Genomic DNA, 24,042 nt, shown 5'->3' on the forward strand with positions numbered 1-24,042 from the left:
AGAGCTCTTATCTTGCATATTATTCTTTTGTGTGGCACCTCACCCAATGCTTTTTGGAAATCTAAGTATACTACATGAGTAGTAGGGAAAATGCTAGAATCTATTATAAAGGATGTGATAACTAGACACTTCGAAAATAATGGTAGGATTGGGCAGAGTCAACATGGATTTATGAAAGGGAAATCATGGTTGACAAACCTGTTGGAGTTTTCTGAGGATGTAACTTAGATTAGATATGGGGATGAGGTGTATTTGGATTTTCAGAAGGCTTCTGTTAAGGTCCCACACAGGTTAGTAAGCAAAATTACAGTACATGGGATTGGGGGTAATATACTGGCATGGATTGAGAATTGGTTAATGGACAGAAAACAGAGATCAGGAATAAACGAGTCATTCTCAGGTTGGCAGACTGTGACTACTGGGGACAGCAAGGATCAGTGCTTGGGCCTCCGCTACTCACAATCTATATCAATGATTTGCATGTGGGCCAAATGCAATATTTCCAAGTTTGCTAATGACACAAAACAAGGTGAGAACGCGAGTCGTGAAGAGGATGCAAAGCGGCTTCAAGAGGACTTAGGCTAGGTGAGTGGGCAAGAACAGGGCAGATGGAATAGAATGTGGAAAAATGTGAAGTTATCTACTTTGGTAGCAAAAACAGAACTGCAGAGCATTTCTTATTTGGTGAGATATTGGGAAGTGTTGATGCCCAATGGGACCTGGGTGTCCTTGTTCATAAACCACTGAAAGCTAATATGCAGATGCAGCAAGCAATTAGGAAGGCAAATGGTATGTTGGCCTTTATTACAAGAGGATTTGAGTACAGGAGTGAAGAAGTCTTGCTGCAATTGTATAGATCCTGGGAGAGACGGCACCTGGAGTACTGTGTACAGTTTTACATACAAACATGAACATATGAATTAGGAGCAGGAGTAGGCACTCGGCCCTTCGAGCCTGCTCCGCCATTCAATAAGTTCGTGGCTGAACTGATTACTCCATATTTCCACCTACCCCCGATAACCTCCCATCCCTTGCTTATCAAGAATCTACCTACCTCTGTCTTGAAAATATTCAAAGATTCTGCTTCCACTGCCTTTTGAGGAAGAGAATTCCAAAGACTCACGACCCTCTGAGAGAAAACATTTCTCCTCATCTGTGTCTTAAATGAGCGACCACCGCAGCCTCACAGCTCCAGCGACCCGGGTTCGATTCTGGGTACTGCCTGTGTGGAGTTTGCAAGTTCTCCCTGTGACCGCGTGGGTTTTCGCCGGGTGCTCCGGTTTCCTCCCACAGCCAAAGACTTGCAGGTTGATAGGTAAATTGGCCATTATAAATTGCCCCTAGTATATAGGTAGGTGGTAGGGGAATTAAGGAAAGGTGGGGATGAGAGGGGGTAATGGGATTAATGTATGATTAGTATATATGGGTGATTGATGGTCGGCACAGACTCGGTGGGCCGAAGGGCCTGTTTCAGTGCTGTATCTCTAAATAAATAAAAAATAAAATTAACCCCTAGTTCTAGATTCTCCCACGAGGGGAAACATCATTTCCACATCCACCTTGCCAAGGCCCCTCAGGACCTTATATGTTTCAATCAAGTCACCCTTTACTCTTCTAAATTCCAGCGGAATTGCCCAGTCAATCTATCTGTATCCCCTTAAGTCCTCTTCACAAAGTTACTTTCCTACTTATCTTTGTCATATCAGCAAATTTAACATCCATACCTTCAGTCCCCTCATCTAAGTCATTTATATAAATTGTAAAAAGTTGAGGCCCCAGCACAGATCCCTGTGGCACATCTTGCCAACCAGAAAATGACCCATTAATGCATACTCTGTTTCCTGTTAGCTAGCTAATCTTCTATTCATGCCAATATGTTACGCCTTACATCATGAGCTTTTATAGTTTCTGCAATAACCTTTGCTGTGGCACCTTATCAAATGCCTTCTGGAAATCTACATACAATACATCCACCGGTTGCCCTTTATCCACAGCGCATGTAACTCCTCAGAGAATTCCAATAAATTGGCTAAATATGATGTCCCTTTTACAAATCCATGTTGACTCTGCCTGATAACCTTAATTTTTTTTAAATGCCCTGCTATAACAGCTTCTAACATTTTCCCTAAGACAGATGTTAAGCTAACTGGCCTACAGTTTCCTGCTTTCTGTCTCCCTCCCTTTTTGAATAAAGTAGTTACATTCGCTATGTTCCAATCGAAGGGAACCTTCCCCGAATTGTCTCCTCAACTCCACATTCCTGCCTACCCCTGATAACCTTTCACCTACTTTCTTATCAAGAATCTATTTATCTCTGCCTTAAAGATATTCAAAGACTCGCCTTTTGAAGAAGCGAGTTCCAAAGACTCTCAACCCTCAGAGAAAACATTTCTCCGCATCTCTGTCTTAAATGAGCAACTCTTCTTTTTTAAACAGTGACCCTTAGTTCTAGATCCTCCCACAGGGGGAAACATCCTTCCCACATCCACCCTGTCAAGAGCCCTCAGAATCTTATATGTTTCAATCAAGTCATCTCTTACTCTTCTAAATTCCAGCGGATGCAAGCCTTACCTAAGGAAGGATGTACTTGTCATAGAGGGAGTGCAACGAAGGTTCACCAGACTGATCACTGGGATGGTGGGATTGCCCTATGAGAAAAGATTAAGTAGACTGTTCCTGTATTCTCTAGAGTTTAGAAGAATGAGAGGTGATCTCATTGAAACAGACACAATTCTTACAGGGCTTGACCTGGTTGATGCAGGAAGGATGTTTCCCCTGACTGGGGGTTCTAGAAACAGGGGACAGAGTCTCAGAATAAGAGGTAGGCCATTACAGACTGAAAAATAGAAGGAATTTCTTCACAGAAGGTGGTGAATCTTTGGAATTCTCTACCCCAGTGAGCTGTGGAGGCGCAGTTATTGAGTATGCTTAAGAAAGAGATTAATAGATTTCTAGATATTAAAGACAGCAAGAATATGGGGATAGCGCAGGAAAATGGCATTGCGGTAATGATCAACCACAATCTAGCTGAATGGCAGAGCAGGCTCGAGGGGCCGAATGGCCTACTCCTGCTCCTATTTCCTATGTTACTGGCTCCTCTTTATCTATGCTCCTCTAAAATTTGTCAAACACAACTTCCCTTTTGTAAAACCATGCTGGCTTTGTCTGATAATACAATTTTGAGTGCATTGGTAAACCTTCCTTCATAAGAGATTCCAGCATTTTCCCAATGGCTGATGTCAGGCAAACTGGCCTGTAATACCCGGTTTCCTCTCTCCCTCCTTTGTTGAACAACAATGTTACATTTGCTGTCTTCCGATGCACAGGAATCGTTCTAGAATCTAGGGAATTTTGGAAAATCATGAACAGTGCATCACTACCTAGTTACCTCTTTTACAACCCTGGGGTGTCGGCCATCAGGTCTGGGGATATCAGCTTTTTTAGTCCCTTAAGTTTCTCAATTAATATCAGCAGAGGAAAAGTAATAAAGTTCCTCACACTTATTAGCCCCTTGGTTACCCTCTATTTCTAGAATGTAATTTGTGTTTTTAACTGTGAAGACAGTGTCACGGAACTGTATTTATTTTCTCCTTGGATTGAAACAGTGTGCCTTTAAAAACTAAAAGGCACAGTGTGCCAGCTGCATTTGTTAGCTAGGCAATGGCAGGAGAGTAAGGTCACATGGTATAATTTTCAATTTGACTATGGAAAAACCAGCTAAAACCAGTTTTGAGACACACCAGCAAAGAGTGCTTACTGAAGGAAAGAGCTGTCCATCTTCCTCAACAGAAACTCTGCAATGAGCTACAGGCCACGTTAATTGCCTAAGGAGGAAAAACCCTTTGAAGAGACTATTTGTATTGCTGGAGGTAGCAAAATTCCTTTTTTTTTTTACTTCTAACCCAATAAGTCTTTGTTTCAAGATTGGATCTCTCTTGACTGATTGTGTTTTCTGGAATTCGCAGAAAAGTTTCAACTGAGACACTGTCGGTTTTTGGACCCATTGCTATACTCCTTGTTTAATGAACTGTTAGACAGCTGCTGCAACCGAAGTGTTTGAATGCCTATCTACTAAAAGTCTGTTTCATCAAATCCGCGTGGAGACTTCAAGTGGCATTTATTTTTTACACTAAAATACTTCACCCATCAGGAACATAACCCACAAAGACCAACAACCCAGTTATTTATTAAGAAGCAGCTAATTTTTAAAAGATCATTTTTTTTAAAAAACGGTTAACCATTGATTCTTGAGTGTATGGATGTGAATGGGTGGCGTTAGGTTTAGCTAAATAGTGTTTAAGATTTAGTTTTTAATAAATAGTTAATTTGTTGTTGTCTAAAGATACCTGGTTTGGTCTGTTTTATTGAGGGTTACAACAGTGTTTAATTTGGCTGCGTTCCGGTTGGGTGGGAAAACTTTAATACGCTGCAACCTGTGGAGTGATGGGTCTGAATTGACAGTGCATTGCTCCCGACTCAGTAACAACAGACAAAATACCTATTCAACGTCTTTGCCTTTTCGGCATTTCCCATAATAATTTTTCTTGCCTTGGTCTCTAAGGGACCAATGATTACTTTTGTTATTCTTTTTACATACTTGTAAAAGCTCTTACAATCTGTTTTTATATTCTGGCTGGTTTACTCTCATTCCCTGTTTTCCATTTTTTTAATCAAGTTTTTGGTTGCGCTTTGCTGGTTTCTAAAACTCTCCCAATCCTCACATTTACAGCTATTCTTAAAATTGTAAACTTCTCCTTTCGATCTAATACGTTCTGTTACTTTCCTAATGAGCCACAATGAACCTTTCTTGCTGAACTTTGTTTAAAAAATGGAACGCACTTTTCTTGAACATTTTGAATTTTTAAAAAACGTGTCATATCTTTTAATCTATTTATCCACTCAACCTTAGCCAGCTCTCCCCTCATACCGATGTAATTGGCACGGTAGCCTCACCCTCTGTTCCAGGTCAGAGTATCACTGCACAGTCTAGCCCTATGAGCAAAATCAGAGTGCCAGTGCACAGTCTATCCAACCATTCCTGCTCAGAGTGACACTGCACAGTCCAACCATCTATTCAGGATCAGAGTGCCACTACATGGCACAACTATCTGTTCTAAATTAGATTAGTACTGCACAGTCTACCCAACCATTCTAGATCAGATCACTGCACAGTACAAATGTCTGTTCTAGATCAGAGTGCCACTGCACAGTCTATCCAACTGTTCTAATCAGTTTGAAACTGCATAGTCCAAACGTCTATTCAAGATCAGTGACACTGCAGTCTTACACTGGGGAGAGCAAAAGCAGATTGGGCGACTGCTTTGCAGAATCCCGCCACTCAGTCTGCAAGCATAACCCCCGAGCTTCTGGTTCTCGCCATTTCAACACACCCACCTGCTCTCATGCCCACATTTCTGTCCTTAGACTGCTGCAGCGTTCCAGTGAACATCAACGCAAGCTCAAGGAACAGCACCTCATCTCCTGAATAGGCACTCTATGGACCTCTGGACTTAACATTGAGTTCAACAATTTCAGAGCATGACTGGCCTTTTAAAAAAAAAATTGTTTTATTATTTGTGCCTGCCTTAAACTTGGTTTTTCACGTTTGTGCTTTTGAACACAGCTGTTCATTATTTTGCCCACTTGCTTAAAACCGATTACATTTCTAACTTTGCCAGTTCTGATGAAAGGTCACAGACCTGAAACGTTAATTCTGTTTCTCACTCCACAGATGCTGCCAGACCTGCTGAGCATTTCCAGCACTGTCTTTACTACAGTCTTACCCTCTGTTCCGGGTCAAAGTGACATTGCACAGTCTAACTGTCTGTTGTTCATCAGTGACACTGCCATTAACACACATTTCTATTATATAAATCACTGCACAGTCTAGCTTCCTGTTCCAAGTCACAGTGTCACTGCACAGTCTAATCCTCTTCCAGACCTGAGTGACACTGCACAGTTCAACCCTATTCCAGGTCAGAGTGACACACTGCACCATCTAACCCTATTTTAGATAAGAGTGACAATCCACTGATTAACCTTATTCCCAATCAGAGTGACATTGCACAGTCTAACCCTATTCTTGATCTGAGTGATACTGCACAGTCTAATCCTATTCTAGATCTCTGACACTGCAGTCTAACCATATTCTAGATCAGAGTGACACTGTACTGTTTACCTCTATCCGAGGTCTGAGTGACACATTTTAATTGTATTCTAGGTCATGAGGACACTGACGTCTAAGCCTCTGCAGGAAGCAATTTGAAAGGAAGGTTTATAAAAAGAATGAAGTGTGCCAACGGATCAAGTTTGCACTGACCTGCAGATACCTTGGATTGGCGAGAATGGTTCCGCACCCCTCCATCTCACAGCGCACGTACTGGATAGGAGGCTTCTTCCTAAGGCAGAGGAGTTAGTAGTTAGACCAGAACGTTCACTTACACCCAGCTTCATCTTACAGGAAGTCCCAGCCTCCTGCTTTCCCATTTGTAGCTGGGACAACTACGTTTGTAACAAATTTCAACCAGTCTTGCATTGGAAGCAGAATTCCCCAGTGGTAAAGTCTCTGGCCCACTGGTTATATGCACCAATCACTGCCCCCCACCCCCAGCGATAGACCTACCGCTTTTTGGGTGGACGAGGGCCTCTGTCTTCTTTGGATCTTCGTGGCCTCCTGTCGAAGATTGAAGAGATGAAGCATCAGCCACATAATTAGGCAATTAAATGTTATATTATTGCAAACAGCACATTATCAAGGAATCAGAGTCTCACAGCATAGGAGCAGCAATCAGTCTGTTGTCCCATTCATTCTTTGTCAAATTTAGTCCCAAATCCCACTTTTTTCTGCATAAACGTGCAAATTAGTCCCCTTCAAGCACATGTCCAATTTACTTTTGAAAGTTCCGACAGAATCCAATTCCACCTTTCCACTCACTACTTTCAGGTGGTGTGCTCCAGATCTTAACAATTCTCTGTGAAGACAAATTTCTCATTTTGCCTCCAGTTCTTCTCCCAATTATTTTAAATCCATAACATCTAGTTACTGACCTACTTGCCAGAGCAAACAGCTTCTCCCTACTTTTCTAACAAAACCTTAATGATCCTAAATGCCTCTATTAAATCTCCCCTTCATCTTTTTTCCTCCAAGGAGAACAATCTGAGCTTCTCCGCATAATTGAAGTCCCTCATCTCTGCCAGCAGGCAGGAGTTTATGAAGCCACAGTTATCTCATTATTATTATACAGACCTGAATGTTGGGACAGGAGAAAAATCAGAATGAAAGACGTGAAGAGATGTTTTAGTTAAGATGAGTATTAGCAATATCCAGGATACAAAGGATAAGATTATATGATAAGAACTTGGACAAGAAACGACTCTTAACCAGAAGGTCCAAGAAAGGTGAATACAATGGTCTTCGGCTTGTTTCAAGAATTGAAATGGATAGAATTCCTTTCGCAACCTAATGCACGGCAGACACATAAACAAGGAGCACTGGATAAGGAATTGGCGAGGAGGTAGGAAACAGAGTAGTGATAATGCGTCTGTACTTAAATTGACAGGAGGCGTGAGTGGCGTCCCTGAGGGACTTCAAAAGCATGGAAGTTGTGAAGCTTTATAATTCAGTGGTTATGCCCCAGCTGAAGCATGGTGTCCAATTCTGGACAGCAAACTTTAGGAAGAGAGGGTGCAGAGGAAATTTACCAGAATGAGAGAAGTGGAGGACTCCAGTTATGTGGAGAAGCTGGGGTTAACTGGTCTCCTTACAATAAAGGTGGTTAAGGAGATTTAATTGAGGTGCTCAAAATTGTGGAGTTTTGATACAGTAAATAAGGAGAAACTGTTTCCACCATCAGGAGGATCAGTAACCAGATCATTTTGAAATGGCTGACCTCTAGTTAGTCGTCCACCTCGCTAATCTCTCCACATAACTGAAGTCCTTGGTCCTGAGTATCTTCTTGGCAAACCTTGTTGTTACCCGCTCCGGGGCCTTGACCAACCTCCCTCTAAGCTGCGTGCCTACCCAGCAATCAGAAAGGTACAGGGCAGTGCAATAAATAGGCCTCACACAACAAAGAGAAATTAGAGGGAACATTGGCCTTCACAACCTCAAATGTTGGGCTCACAACGGTACACAACACTCCAGCTGAGGGTTAAATGATTTGTAAAGGTATCATGGCTTTGTTTTTATATTTAATGTCCCCTATTTGCAAAGCCAAAAAAACCCAAAACATTTTGTTATATAATAAAAGTAAAACACTGCAGATGCTGGAAATCTGAAATAAAAACACAAAGTGCTGGAAAATACTCAGGGCTGGCAGCACCTGTGGAGAAAGAAGCAAAGCTAACACTTCAGGTCAGTGACCTTTCATCAGAACATTTTCTTAACTGCCTTGTCAACTTGCCATGATCCCTTTAAAATTTTGGAATATGCACTCCAGGCCCCTTAGCTCTTTCACTACTTCAAAATAATACCAGATTGATTGCTGTTCCCAATGGCCTGACATACAGTCACTGGAGAAGAATTGGCTGTGGAGGGAATGGGGCGGGGGGGAGGGGGGGGGTGGGAGCCAAGAACCGGACGGAGGAGTAGAATGACTGTGAGGGGTGCAGGGGAGAATGAAAACAGACAGGGGAGTGAAAACAGTCAGAGGAGTGAAATTGGCTGTGGGGGGACGCGGGGGGGGGGGGGGACTCACTCAACGGAGGAGTGGATTCAGCTGGGGGAGTGGGGGGGGACTGGGGTGAGGTCACCCAATGCGAGGGAACGGATTTGGGGAGGAATCACCCGATGGGGGAACCGAATCAGGAAGGAGCTCTCCTCATGGGAGAATCAGGGAGGATCACGCAATCATTCAATGGGGGAAACGGAGGCTTCCTCTACCTTTTGGGAGGCTCCACCTTCTCCACCGTCTCCAGTTTCTCTTTCTCTTTCCGTGGTCTCCGCCTCTGTTTTCCACGTTCCCTGAGGATTAAAGCAAACACCCCAGAGTATATCAGAAACAAAGAGCTCTCGACCAAATGAAGATGCAAGATCCACCACCCACAGAGAGTCCCAAAGTGCAGCACTGAGGAGAGATTGTGGAGAGGGCAGAGAGAAATAGGTGGGGCAAAGCGAAGGTAGGAGGGAGAGTGGGGATTGGGAGGAAACAATCAGGAGAAGATGGGGTTGCTGGAAGGGGAAATGCCAACAGACGTGGGGACGGGTGTTGAATTGGGCTGGAGGAAGGAGGCGGGGGGGGGGTGGGGCGGCGAGGTAAGGTTGGCCAGCAGGGGCTGGTATAAAGGGAGGGAAGGCAAGGTCCAGGAATGGTTGGGGAAGGGCACACGAGGATTTGAAGGCTGGCTCGGGAGTGGGGATGGAGTGGAAAGTGGGTAGGGGGAGTGGGGGAAGGGAGGTAAGGCAGAAATTGGATTTGGTCAGTTTGGGGGAGGTGGAGACAATCTGAGAGAAGGTGGGTCTGAGTTTTGAAAGGGGGGGGTGAAGGAAGAGAAAATGGAGGCAAGGCAGGCCAGGGATGTGGGAGGGTTGGGGTGGGGTGGGAAAGGGAAATGGGTTTGGGTGAGGGGCGGTGGGGGGTGGGTGAGAGAAGTGGGGCAGAGGGAGAGATGAGCAGTGACCGTGCATAAAAGACAGGTCAGTGGGCGGAACGGGCTGTGCGAAAGGTTCCTTCCCACCCGCCCCTCATTACCTGTGTGGCGACGGTTCGTACATTTCGTCTTTGGGATCATCGTGGAATGGGACGTCATCATCCGTTTCCACCAACTCCGGCTCCTCGTCCTCACTACAAAAACACACACGGGGTCAGTTAGAGGGAGCAACAACACTGCCCTCCCCACCACCATCTGACTACCCACTCACCCTGCAACAACATCCAGGACCACCTCCTCAATGTCACCAATCCTGGCATTCCCAACCCCTCCCTTCAGCATCAGACCACAGAATCCACGCACCACCTCTCCTTCCCTACCCTGCTCCTGAATGTCACCCCCCCACCCACATTGCTATTCCGCGCCGGAATAGAACCCCCCCTACCCCCAGCTTCGCCGTCCTGCTCCGTAATACTGCACCCAACCCATTTTGCTGTCCCGCTCCAGAATAGCGCCACCCGCACCCGCCCCCACCATCCCCCTATTTGCTGTTCTGCTCTGGAATACCACACCCACCTACTTTACATCTCACCTGGAATACCTACATCATCACCCTGCTCCAGAATAGACTCCCTCCCACCTACTTCACTGTCCTGCTCCGGCATACCACACTCCACCCACTTCACTGTCCCGCCCTGTAATACCACCTCCCCACACCCTTCACTGTCCTGCCTGGAATATCATACCCACCCCCTTCACCATCCCACCCCTTGCCTTACTGTCAAATGACAGACTCCCATGCATCTAACTCCCTCAGGGGAGATTAGGCCAGTATGCTGCTGTATTTAAGGGAGGCTTGGTGGCCAGGCAGTGGGCAGGCCGAGAGGGCGGGCATGGCAGGGGCTGTCTCCTACCTGTTCTCCAGTTCCGGATCTCTGATAGAATCGGGAAGCCCAGCGGCAGCAGCTAATCCTGGGCAGAAGAGAAAGGAGAAAAGTGAAAGGATGAGGGGATGAGGGAGAACGCAACAAGTTAATACTGGGGAACCCTTTTCCCTCCTCCTTGTACCTGGGGAATCCCAATCTCCTCCGGTACAGAGGAGAGGAACATCTGCCGAAGCCTCTTTCTTCTTGCGCTACTTTGGCAGTAGTTCTAATCTGATGGAAGGCAACCATTTTCGTCTAATAGTCACAAAAGGATTTCTCTTGGTTCACACTGGCCCCGTGCCCCCCAACTACCTCTCACTTTGAAGGACAGTCTGATATATGCAATGCGATTCAGCAGTAGGACTTCTACCTGGCACAGCAATGCTGACGTTTAAGCCAGAGGGTCATTTTCATATTGGAAGCGGTTTCTTTCAAATAATAATTGGGCCTCCTCGGCTCGAGTGCTTACAAATGTTGACTCCAAGTTGATCTTTTTTGTTCCCTGTCTTCCAATTCATGCGTGGAATACTAGACTTCTGAGACAACTTCAAATAGTGCAAGTGAAGCTAACTCATATCCCCATTGCACGTACGAAGGGGAAATATTTGCAGGACTACAGGTTGGAGAGTGGGACTAGCTGAGCTGCTCTTGCAGAGAGCCGGCAAAGACACAGGGCCGAACGGCCTCCATCTGTGCTACAACCATTCTGTGATCCCAGGACGCCAGTGTCAGTCGGGCACTAGGAGGATCCCCAGGAGGGTCAATACCTGCCGAGCCTGGAGTGAGGGAAGGTCCAGAGAACCCTACAGGAAGCCTATAGCTGAGCCTGGGCTCTCCTGCACTGTGTGCCTCAGCGCTAGACCCCCAACCCCAGCCTCTTTTATTTCTTTGCTTCACAGGATGTGTGCATTACTGGATAGGCCAGCCTTTTTCACCCATCCCCAATTGCCCTCGAGAAGGTGGCAGCGAGTCGCCTTCTTGAACTGTTGCAGTTCATGAGGTGCAAGTATACCCATAGTGCCATCAGATAGGGAGGTCTAGGATTTTGACCCAGTGACAGTGAAGGACCCACAATATAGTTCCAAGTCAGGATGGTGTGTGGCTTAGAGGGGAACTTGCAGGTGGTGATGGTGTTCCCAAATATCTGCTGCCCTTGTTCCAGATGGTAGAGGTCATGTGTTGGGGAGGGGTGCTCTTGAAGGAGCCTTGGCAAGTTGTTGCAGTGCAGTGCCTGGGCTGTCTTTGATAGCTGGGGTGGGTGGTTGTCACCGCAGTGGGAAGGAGCAATCCTGTCGTATTTTGCCGCTATAGGGAGTTCAGACCCGGACAGGGACGCGGCGTCTGCGCTGGTCCTCTCCCTGACAAAGGCCACGGCAGAGGAGGAGACCTGGGCCCACAGGCCGCTTTACCCAAACCAGACGAGCTGTTTGGCAGCGTCTCCAAGGCCAACATCATGGCCAACCTGCTGAAAGGCCGCACTGCCTGGTAGTGGCAACTGGTACCAGCCCCGGAGAAACCACTAATTGAGATCAATGAATGTTGTTCCCCCAACCAAGTTGCACATCGTTGTGGGGAGAAAAGGCCGCCATGATGTGTGGACATGGTGGTGAACTGGTTCAGCAAATACCAGGATAAGGGTGATGCCACCGCACAACGCAGGGCTACCTTGATTCCAGGAAAGCCGACAGTCTCGGAGTCTGGTCAATTTTATTTACCAACGCAAGCAGTGGAAAACACCCAGCACATTTTCGGTCCACTTCAAACAGAGTTCATCCCAATGTTAACTGTTTGCTCGCCTCAGTTAGTAGCTCACTTGCAGAAGACAGACAGTTGCAGAGGCGACAGTGAAGAATTTTTGTCTGCTCTTGGCTCTGTAGCTCTGTCGTTAACTTAGTTACGGCACGCGAAGAATTTAGAACCCAACTGCAGGCAGTAAGGAATAAGGGATACTTGCCTTTATTAGCTGAAGCAAAGAACTTAAGAGTAGGGAGCTTATGCTGGAACTATATAAAACATAGTTGTTAGACCACAGCTAGAGCACTGTGTACAGTTCTGGTCATGGCATCACAGGAAAGACGCGCTCACACTAGAGAGGGTTACAGAGAAAATTTACGAGGATGTTCTGATGAAAGGTCACCGACCTGAAAAGTTAACTCTGCTTCTTTCTCCACAGATATGGCCAGACCTGAATACTTCCAGCACTTTCTGTTTTTATTTCAGATTTCCAGCATCCGTAGCATTTTGCTTTTATTATTAAAAGATGTTGCCAGCAATGTAGAATGTTAACTCTGAGCATAGATTGGATAGGTTAGTATTGTTTTCTTTGGAACGGAGGAGGCTGAGGGGAAATATAGTTGAAGTGTACAAAATTATGAGGGGCTTAGATAAATAGAAAAGTCAATAATCAGGGCAAAGACCTAAAGTGATTGATAAAAGGATGAGAGGGGAGCTGAAGTAGAATGCGTGTGTTTGGTCCAGTTAAATATCTAGTCAATGGTGACCCCAGGATGTCGAGGGACATTGCCAATTAGCAAGGCCGCTCCTGCACTTGGCACCTCAGGGCTAGTCACGCCAGTCTCTGGCTTATTTCACTGTGTCAACGGTCCAGCTGTACTCACCAGCCAGTGAGATGCTCTCGTCCTTCTGGTCAGGGTCTGACACCGACTTACAGATGAGCTGCATTGTCTCGGTCTCCATGTCAGGCTCTGTGTCCGCCGTTTGCTCTCTGGCCAGGTCACGGCTGTTGACCACGCGCGTGTGAATTTCTGGTACAGGGTATGTGGAAGGTGATGCCGTCTCCCAGTAGTGGAGCTCCCACTGCGGCTCCGGAGTGGCGTCGGGTTCTGGCTCCTCGCATGCGCTTTTGGCTCTCCATCGCCCTCGGCCTGGCTTTGTCTTCATCAAAACCACGGGGGCTGTCTTCAGCACCGGGAGTTCCGGTAAGGGCTCTACTAGCAGGGGGGGGAAAAGAGAGAGAGACAAAGAAACTGTGAGAAAGGGAGAGGCGGAGCGGGGCAGGGAGAGAAGGGGCGGGGCGGGGCAGCGCATCGTGGGAAGGGGCGGGGCAGCGCATCGTGGGGCGGGGCGGGGCAGCGCATCGTGGGGCGGGGCGGGGCAGCGCATCGTGGGGCGGGGCGGGGCAGCGCATCGTGGGGCGGGGCGGGGCAGCGCATCGTGGGGCGGGGCGGGGCAGCGCATCGTGGGGCGGGGCGGGGCAGCGCATCGTGGGAAGGGGCGGGGCAGCGCATCGTGGGAAGGGGCGGGGCAGCGCATCGTGGGAAGGGGCGGGGCAGCGCATCGTGGGAAGGGGCGGGGCAGCGCATCGTGGGAAGGGGCGGGGCAGCGCATCGTGGGAAGGGGCGGGGCAGCGCATCGTGGGAAGGGGCGGGGCAGCGCATCGTGGGAAGGGGCGGGGCAGCGCATCGTGGGAAGGGGCGGGGCAGCGCATCGTGGGAAGGGGCAGGGCGAGGCAGCGCGTCGTGGGAAGGGGCGGGACAGCGAGATGGGGGAGGGGGGGGCGCAGCAGCGAGACGGGGGCAGATAAGGGGAGGAGAGACATGCCACAGGGAGCTGCAGCAACAATTCCGGTCGGGCGGGGCCCAAGGCAAAAGGGGGTGAGGGCGGCTGAGGCAAAGCGGGGGATGGGGGGCAGCGGGGTCAGAGTGAGGCCGGAGGCAGTGGGCGAAGTGGGTTTACATGGCCAGGAAAGGGGGAGGGCGAGGCAGGGGCGTGTGGCCTGAGAAGGGGCGAGGCCAGGGATGTGGGTGGGCAGCGCGACAAGCGGGAGCAGCGGCGTGGAGGGGGGGGTGGGGGTGGTGGAGGCTGGGGGCAACGAGGGAGAGAGCGGGGGCAAAGCAGAACAAATTGTCACTTTTACAGTGCCAGTGTTAGATTGTTCCCAAGAGCTTGCACAGATATGATGGACCGACTGGGCCCCTCCTGTACCCTAACTTTTGTTGAGCTGTGATTGATGTGTACAGGCGCACACCTTGAACTGCTGCAGAACCTCCCTAACACAGCATAAGGGTAGGCGATGGTCAGCAGGACTGCTGTTATCTCACTCTCAGGTCCTCAGTGAGCAGTTCATGGCACTCCCTGGTACTGTAGCCCTCCAATTCAACACACCAGTTACAGGAGGAAGCAGGTGAACCAGCAGCAAAGATGGCATCCTATGGCTACATTATAAACTGCCAAAGCTACACTGGACATTTCTGCTGACAGGTTTTATCGACAGATTTCCAGCACCTATTTTGCTCTGGGAGGACAAGGGTGGGGTAGGGAAAGCTCATGTTGCCCCACATGGTGCCCACTGGGAAATAGGGGATAACTGTCGAGACTAAACATGGACACTATTGGGGAACAGGGGATAGCTGTAGAGACTCCACATGGACACTACTGGGGGAAAGAGGGATACCTGCACATGACTGTTCTGGGAGATATTCTGCCACCTCACTTGTGGTAAAGTGGTTTGGGATATCCTGAGGATTTGATATGGGACTGCGCGGATGGAACATTTTTCTCTTTCTGTGGAAGCGTTTGACACCGAGTTTATTCTGCAACCCTGCATGAATCTTCACAGGTCAGCAGAGCGCGGATCTTGAAGCCTCGTCCTGACACTGTGCTCCTGTTGAACCTACCCTTATATTTCAGGCTTAATGTTCCATGTCATTTTTACACAGGAGAATCAGATAGTCTCTCTCGCTCTCTCTCAACGCTCTCTTTGACTAATCTTGCTCACTACCTGTAATGGCCCCTCTGCATCTCTCCAACTCTTCAATTTTTTAATGTCCACCTGTCCACTTTCCCTGCACATCACTTTCCCACATTTTTCTGCTCACTCTCCTCGTCGCGAACTCTTTCCATCACTTTTGTCGTTCAGTGTCAAATTTTGTGTTGTTAACTCTCCTGTGAAGTGCCTTGGGGCATTTTACCACATTGAAGACACTATATAAATGCAAGTTGCTGTTGCACATCTCTCCTTCCCTCTCTTTCTCCACTCAGTCTTCCTGTGTCAGTCACGAGGTTCCATTTGCTGACGTATTCAGGATCTGCGGCAAGACTGCAACCCACGATTACATTGGATTCTGCATGAAGGATAGGGGAAGCTACACAAATACATGAGGGAGAAAGAAATGGAAGAATACGCTGATAGGTTTAGAAAAGTAATAGTGGGAGGAGGTACGTGTTTTTTTTTAAAGTCATTTCACTGAGGAGAGGGACATGACGGATGTTGAGGTTAGGGATAGATGTTTGATTACTCTAGGTAAAGTCGGCATAAGGAGGGAGGAAGTGTTGGGTATTCTAAAAGGCATTAAGGTGGACAAGTCCTCAGGTCCGGATGGGATCTATCCCAGGTTACTGTGGGAAGCGAGAGAGGAAATAGTTGGGGCCTTAACAGATATCTTTGCAACTTCCTTAAACACGGGTGAGGTACTGGAGAATTGCTAATGTTGTCCCCTTGGTTAAGAAGGGTAGCAGGGATAATCCAGGTAATTATAGACCGGTGAGCCTGACATCAGTGGTAGGGAAGCTTCTGGAGAAGATACTGAGGGATAGGATCTATTCCCATCTGGAAGAAAATGGGCTTATCAGTGATAGGCAACATGGTTTTGTGCAGGGAAGGTCATGTCTTACCAACTTAATAGAATTCTTTGAGGAAGTGACAAAGTTGGTTGATGAGGGAAGGGCTGTAGATGTCGTATACATGGACTTCAGTAAGGCGTTTGATAAGGTTCCCCATGGTAGGCTGATGGAGAAAGTGAAGGCGCATGGGGTCCAAGGTGTACTAGCTAGATGGATAAAGAACTGGCTGGGCAACAGGAGACAGAGAGTAGCAGTGGAAGGGAGTTTCTCAAAATGGAGACGTGTGACCAGTGGTGTTCCACAGGGATCCGTGCTGGGACCACTGTTGTTTGTGATATACATAAATGATTTGGAGGAAAGTATAGGTGGTCTGATTAGCAAGTTTGCAGACGACACTAAGATTGGTGGAGTAGCAGATAGTGAAGGGGACTGTCAGAGAATACAGCAGAATATAGATAGATTGGAGAGTTGGGCAGAGAAATGGCAGACGGAGTTCAATCAGGGCAAATGCGAGGTGATGCATTTTGGAAGATCTAATTCAAGAATGAACTATACAGTAAATGGAAAAGTCCTGGGGAAAATTGATGTACAGAGAGATTTGGGTGTTCAGGTCCATTGTTCCCTGAAGGTGGCAACGCAGGTCAATAGAGTGGTCAAGAAGGCATACGGCATGCTTTCCTTCATCGGACGGGGTATTGAGTACAAGAGTTGGCAGGTCATGTTACAGTTGTATAGGACTTTGGTTCGGCCACATTTGGAATACTGCGTGCAGTTCTGGTCGCCACATTACCAAAAGGATGTGGATGCTTTGGAGAGGGTGCAGAGGAGGTTCACCAGGATGTTGCCTGGTATGGAGGGCGCTAGCTATGAAGAGAGGTTGAGTAGATTAGGATTATTTTCATTAGAAAGACGGAGTTGAGGGAGGACCTGATTGGAGGTGTACACAATCATGAGAGGTATAGACAGGGTGGATAGCAAGAAGCTTTTTCCCCCCAGAGTGGGGGATTCAATTACTAGGGGACACGAGTTCAAAGTGAAAGGGGAAAAGTTTAGGGAGGATATGCATGGAAAGTTCTTTACGCAGAGGGTGGTGGGTGCTTGGAACGCGTTGCCAGCGGAGGTGGTAGACGCGGGCATGATAGCGTCTTTTAAGATGTATCTAGACAGATACATGAATGGGCAGGAAGCAAAGAGATACAGACCCTTAGAAAATAGGCGACAGGTTTAGATAGAGGATTTGGATCGGCGTAGGCTTGGAGGGCCGAAGGGCCTGTTCCTGTGCTGTGATTTTCTTTGTTCTTTGTATTTGTGGGATGGCGAGGTCCGCATTTATTGCCTATTTCTAATTGCCCTTGAATATTTTGAGAGTCAACCTCATTGCTGTGGGGCTGGAGTCACATGTAGGCCAGTCCTGATAAGGACAGCAGATTTCCTTCCTTCAGGACATTAGTGAACCAGATGGGTTTTTACAACAATCGACAATGTGGTGCATAAAACACTGGCATAGACCCACTGCATCGAATGCCCTCTTTCTATGCTGTGCATTCGATGCAACATAAATAGTCACTTTTACAGTGGGATCAGTCCAGCACTGATTCCAAACAGCTAGCTCGGATATAAAGGGCTAAACAGTCCACTCCTGTGGCAAATGTAGTATTAGGCTTAGGCACGATCATCCATTTTGGATCGAGAAAAGACAGATCCAAGTTTTTTATTAGTCTAAAACTAGGAATAGTGGAGGCCCAAAGCATTTTCGAGGTCCATGTACACATCAATAAATGTGGCAGGCAGGTACAAAAATCAAATCAGGGTAACTAAGGGAATGCTTGCCTTCAGAACTAGAGGGCTAGAATATAAAGGGAAGGAAGCTTTCCTGCAGCTATATAAGGCTTTGGTTAGACCACACCTGGAGGACTGTGTACAGTTCTGGGCACCACACCTTAGAAAGGATATAGTGACCTTGGAAAAATTCAGTGCAGATTCATCAGAATGTTACCAAGTCTCCCAAGAGTTATATTATGAAGAGATTACATAAGACATGTATTCCCTGGACTATAGAAGGTTTAAGGGAAAACTGATTAAGATATTTTGTATTTTGAAAGGAACTGCTCGGGTAGATGGAGAGAAACTCTTTCAGCGAGGAGAGTCGCTGGAACATAACCTTAAAAATCAGAGTATGGCCATTCAGCCGAGATGGTAGGAAATACCGCTTCAGACAAAGGGTGGTAGAAGTGTTAAACTCTCTCCCACAAAAGGCAGTAGGCACTAATTCAATCAATCATTCATTTTAAATCAGGAATTGATTAATTTTTGTTAGCCAAGGATATCAAGGGATATGAAACCAAGGCAGGTGGATGGATTTAGGATACAGATCAAGCAGGATCTTATTGAATGGCAGAACAGGCTCAAGGGACTGAATGGTCTCCACCTGTTCCTATGTTCTTACACTTACATAGAATTTATAGCACAGAAACAGGCCATTCGGCCCAATTAGTTTGAGCTGGTATTTATAATGACATAAGAATCTCCTCCCATTCCAGCTGCATCATCTCAGCCTTTCAGCACATCTTTCTATTTCCTTTTCTCTCATGCACTCATCTAATTTCATTTCAAAAGCATCTAAGCACCACCTCCTGTGGTAGCAAGTTCTACATTCTTCGAGCAAAGACATTTCTCCTTATTTTCCCACTGGACTAATTAGTAACACTATTGGATTCAGGGTCCCCAAGGTCTGGATTGGTCCAAAAGTGAAAACAATCTCTTCACATTTACCATGCCCAACCCACACAATTTTGAAGACCACTATCAAGTCTCCTCACTTTTAAAGAAAAAAAGCCCAAATCAGTTTTGAGTTCAGGTGCACATGTTGAACACAGCCTTAAAACTCTAACTACTGCAGCCCGAGAACACCACCCCCCTTAATACATTAACACTGTCCATATAGACTCTATTACGCATTAACCTGACACTGCTGTGTGTCAAGTAGACCCGCCCCAGCTCATCCTAGACACTCCTGTACACGGTGACGTCCAGACTCTCCCTGATGTGTCTGGTACAGACGCAGGTAACCCGTGATTTAGCCAGCTGGCACAGTGCGCACTACTTCACTGCAGTGGACTGACTGGGTTTAAGCGAGACTAGGGGAAGTGGGGATTGAGATATTGGTCCAGCACAGAGGGCCAGAACAGCAGTTTTTCAAGATGTAAAAGCTGAGGGACGAGGCTGCTCCATTTTAGAGACCCAGCTCATTTAACACTGACTACAAATCAATCTGCGGTCTCCAAGTGGTTCTTTTAAAAATGGAGAGCGCCCATCAGTGGCGGTACAGAAGTGACATGCGCGAGAGACTGGGCAAGAGGGCCTTGGAATCTCGCACTCTCGGGATTAAACTAACGCGGCCAGGGGAGCAACACTGCTGGGTAACGTACTTGGGTCAAGCCCCTCCTCCGCCTCCTCTTCCTCCGAGCGCTCGTCCTTGCAGGGGATCACCTTCCAGCCGGGTTGTGGACCCCTGCCTCCCTGTCCCTGCTCCTCTAGCTCGCACTCCACGATCCGTAGGGAGGTGATGGGGTTGGATGCACAGCCCCCGTCGCTCTCTTCCTCCCCATCTTCCTCCTCTGAGCTCAGGCCGCGTTCTGTCTCCCGTGCCTCCTCCCGCTCCGAGCTGGGGCCACGCTCCGTCTCCTGGGACTCTGACGCCCCCGTCGATGGTTCGCTGCTCTTCGCGGCACGGTGCCGCCCCCTCCGCCTTCGCCCTGCCGCGTGCCAGCGGTAGGTGTGGCCGGCCTGGCAGGCCCAGACAGCCACAGTGGTGCTGCCGGGCGGCAGGTACCTCAGTCTGGGCGGGTGGAGACAGCCCTGGCAGTGGCGGTGTGTCCAGCCTACCAGCTCCCCCAAAGCCTCACCACACGTGCGTAGGTCCTGCCGGCTCGCCGGGGCCTCACCGTTTTCTGCGGAGGAGAACAAGACTCGAGGTCACCTCGCTGGCACTTCAGGGGCAGCCCACAGCAACGCCAGCTTCCTAAAGGCAATACCCATGACACCATCAATCCCAGCGCTGGCATCACCATAGCACTCAGTCCAACTGGTACAGAAGGAGTTCACCGCCAAGCCCTGGGCCAACTGGCTCCAAAGACCCAGGCAAATCCCAACAGAAAGATCTCCCCAGGGTCCCACTCAGCCAGCAACTCCTACTCAATCTCCTTCCCTCTTTAACCAAGTTTACGCTTTCTGCCCCAATATCTTGTTATGTGCCTCATTGTCAGTCTTTTTTGTCCAAAATGCTCCTATGATGTTTTACTGTTATAGGAGCAATCATAAATGCAAGCTGCTGGATTTGTTGACCAAGCACACATCTTCCTCCCCCCTCCCAGCTCTACACCTCCCTCTCCCCTCCACCAGCTTCCTCTCACTGAACAAGCTACCCCATCCCCCACAAACCCACCAGCACTCCCTCCCCAGCACCCCGACAACCGGACTCTCCAGCTCCCACTCCCCCACCAACCCGCCAAGTCCCGTTGTACCCTCCCATTTGCTGGCAACAGCTACCGCTCACACTCCCCTTGCTCTCCATTAACTCCATACCTAAGAATTGATTCAAAGCAATTCTCCCCAATCCCCACATCCCCAGCCTCTCGCCAACCTCATATGTCCCCACATCCCCTGCGCACCCACCGTCCCCACAGCCCCTGCCCCCCCCCGCAGCACTGGCACATCCCTCACATTGCCCCTCCCACCATCCCCACAGCCCCGCCATCCTCCACCATTCCCACAGCCCCTGCTATCCTATGGCAGCGACCATGAACCTTGGCTGACAGTGACTAAGAGCAGGAACCCTGGCTGATTCTCCTCTCTCTCTAACCCAGGGCTTCACTCAGCAGTGTATATAAACCCGTATTTAATCCCAATGACCCCTTCCAGCTCCAGGATTGATGGTATCGCGCCACATCACACATTAGCAAGCTGACATTTCGAGGTCCCTCTTCCAGTGTAACAAAGCGAATTGGAGAGTATCCAGCAGTCTCGAGCTGCGAGCAGGCTCGCGTTACAAAACTGCCATGCTCCTCAATTCTGGAATCTGGCTGCAGGATTGAGAGTGCGGAGAATGGACACACGGGGCGATATACGGTGGCAGGTGGAAAGGGGGCTGGATGACGTGGGGGAGTTAGTGGGTGTTCAAGGGAGAACGGACATGATGGGGAACGGGGTAGATCAGGAAATACCAAGCGCCAATTTAAAAGGGGGCATGTGGTGGGGGTGGCAGAGGGGCAACCCCCTCCGTTTCAAAGTGTCTCAGTGAAACCTTAAATTACAAAAAAAAACGCAAATGAAATGCTCAAGTATTGCACTGGATACAAAATCGAGACTATAAAGTCAGTTCCATTCTCCAGCACTATCATCCATCACCTCAAAGGACAACTAAAGCTGCGTTCCAAAGTGTGCAAGGGGTCCGGATGAGAGGAGCCCCCATTCCCTGATCTGCAAAGGAAGCACCGGCCCTCCCCTCCACCTTTCCACCCACTCCTCCCTGCCCAACCCACACATGTTCCAGCCCAGGTTTTAGTTGTCCTTTAACAAGCACAATAATTAAACAACAGCAAAACACAATACTTAACATGACAAACAGTGCCAGCAGGATGGCGCTCGCCAGCTGAATGGTTTTGCCAGTGAGCGGTGACGACAGCAAATGAGGTGAAGAAGTGATGGATGCAGTAACTGGAGGGAATGGAAGGCGAGCTCTGGAACCCGTTGCGGAGCAGCCAGCCGAGCTGCAGCAGCAGCAGCAGCCTGCGCCACCAGAGGGCCCTGGCGAGCTGTACAGACAGCAATGCTTCGCACTGGCAGCACAAGGGTAGGCAATGTGGCATTACAATTCTGCTCATGAACCCCATAGACACTATTCAACAGCCACCTCCCAGCCCCTCAGATTGCCGGGAAGTTTCCCAGCCCCTGCGATTACTCTGCCCAAAACACAAAGACCATGAGGGATTCGAGATGAACAAGAGAATCGAGCACACTGCTGGTGAACGACAAAGCATTTTAAGAGCCACATCCACACAGAACCACCGAGCACAGCAGCAGGCCATTCGGCCAGCTCTTTGAAAACTGTCCCAATTAGTACCAATTGCCTGCCCTTTGCCCACAGCCCTGCAAACTTTGTCTTTTTAAGTATTTATCCAACACCCTTTTGAAAGTTACCACTGAATCTGCTTCCTCCACCCTTTTAAGCAGTGGGTTCCAGATCACCAACTCCTGTGTAAAAGAACACATCATCTCCCCTCTGGATTTTTTGCCAATTACCTTAAATCTATGTCATCTTGTTCTCCACCCTCCTCCCAATGGAAATAGTTTCTCCTTATTTACTCAATCTAAACCCCTCAATAGTTTCAACATATTGCGAATTTCTCCTTAATTTTCTCTGCTCTAAGTAAAACAACCCCAGCTTCTCCAGTCTCTCCAAGTAATGGAAACCCCTCATCCTGGTGTCATTCAAGTAAAGCTCTTCTACACCCTCTCCATCCTTTCACAAGCACTGTGCCCAGAATTTTGACAATACGCCAGCTAAAGTCTAACCAATGATTCATAAAGTTTTCTTCCTTCCTCTTGTACTCCAGGCCTCTATATACATATAAAGTCCAGGATCCTGTATGCTATCTATACAGCCTTCTCAATTTGTTCTGCCACCCATCGAGTAGTGTACATGAACCCTCAGGTCTCTCTGGTCCTGCAACCCCTTAAAAATACTTTTAGATATTATCTCAGTATATTCTTCATTCCAAACTGTATCTCACACATTTACGGCGGTGACTCATGATGTCAATAAGATTAAATTATACATCAACTCCATCAGGAATCAGGTAAATCAGTGTAACCCATTATTTCCAAAAATCTGGAGCACCCTCATTACATATTCCAATAAACTTCTCTCTCAACTGAAGCTTGGGGCGTCACTGGGCTCTGCTGGGATAAGCAAACAGTGGAACTAAACACCCAATCAGAACTGTTTCTCTACTCTAGTATGACACTCAGGCAGCAGGGGCTGGATTGTAGGAGCTCTGTACACCCAGTACTGACTGATACCAGCAGCCTGTGATCTCAGGAGCTGACGGGAAGGGGGTAATGAATGGAACGTGAAGTGTGCTTACCTCTGTGAGCAGCATCGAATCGCTGCAGATCTCTGCAACAAGAAGAAGAACAAGAGTGACTACAGGTGCAGGAACAATGAGGCACACTCCATAACAAAAGCAAAATACTGTGGACGCTGCACTTCTGAAATCAAAACAGAAAATGCTACAAATACTCAGCAGGTCAGTCAGCACCCGCGGAGAGAGAAACAAAGCAAAGGCTTCAGGGCAATAACCTAACCATTTCTGACCTGAAACATTAACCCTCTCTCTCTGCACAAATGCTGTCCGACCCGCTGAGTGCATCCAGCAATTTGTTACAATTGATAACTTGCATTTACATAGCTCCTCCAACAAAAGATATCCTCGGGTACTTAACGAGACAGTAATCAATAAAAATATTTGTGACATGAAGCCACAGCAGGAGACATCAATATGAGGAAAAGCATAGTTAAAGAGAAACACGGCGACCGAGTACAGGGATTCAGCTCATTACTATACAACACAGAGGGAGAGAACAAAGGGATTCAACTCATTACTATATAACACATAGGGAGAGCGCAAAGGGATTCAGCTCATTATTATACAACACACAGGGAGAGAGCAAAGGGATTCAGCTCATTACTATACAACACACAGGGAGAGAGCAAAGGGATTCAGCTCATTCCTCTGCAACACACAGGGAGAGAGCAAAGGGATTCAGCTCATTCCTATACAACACACAGGGAGAGAGCAAAGGGATTCGGCTCATTACTATACAACAGACAGGGAGAAAGTAAAGGGATTCGACTCAAGGCTGTTTAAAAAAAACAGCGAGTGTA

The 24,042-nt window shown here is 47.9% G+C and overlaps 1 protein-coding gene across 5 annotated transcripts in view; it reads right to left on the minus strand.

Moving 5' to 3' along the window:
- The window catches only part of LOC137385150 (E3 ubiquitin-protein ligase ZFP91-like), a 102,755-nt gene that overhangs the window by 20,254 nt on the left and 58,459 nt on the right, over positions 1 to 24,042 (minus strand). Inside the window, exons 3-10 of one of the 5 annotated variants that reach the window (XM_068060086.1) lie at positions 23,243 to 23,274; positions 19,526 to 20,047; positions 13,133 to 13,462; positions 10,503 to 10,560; positions 9,690 to 9,782; positions 8,882 to 8,962; positions 6,623 to 6,673; positions 6,320 to 6,398 (exon numbers count right to left, since the gene is read on the minus strand). In XM_068060086.1, coding sequence (XP_067916187.1) covers positions 6,320 to 6,398; positions 6,623 to 6,673; positions 8,882 to 8,962; positions 9,690 to 9,782; positions 10,503 to 10,560; positions 13,133 to 13,462; positions 19,526 to 20,047; positions 23,243 to 23,274 — 1,246 coding nt within the window. Of the gene's footprint in view, positions 1 to 6,319; positions 6,399 to 6,622; positions 6,674 to 8,881; positions 8,963 to 9,689; positions 9,783 to 10,502; positions 10,561 to 13,132; positions 13,466 to 19,525; positions 20,048 to 23,242; positions 23,275 to 24,042 lie in introns of all 5 variants that reach the window. The other 4 variants (XM_068060085.1, XM_068060088.1, XM_068060090.1 and 1 more) reach the window with 4 other exon arrangements.

This window comes from Heterodontus francisci, chromosome 28 (genome assembly GCF_036365525.1).
Source record: "Heterodontus francisci isolate sHetFra1 chromosome 28, sHetFra1.hap1, whole genome shotgun sequence".
NCBI lineage: Eukaryota > Metazoa > Chordata > Chondrichthyes > Heterodontiformes > Heterodontidae > Heterodontus > Heterodontus francisci.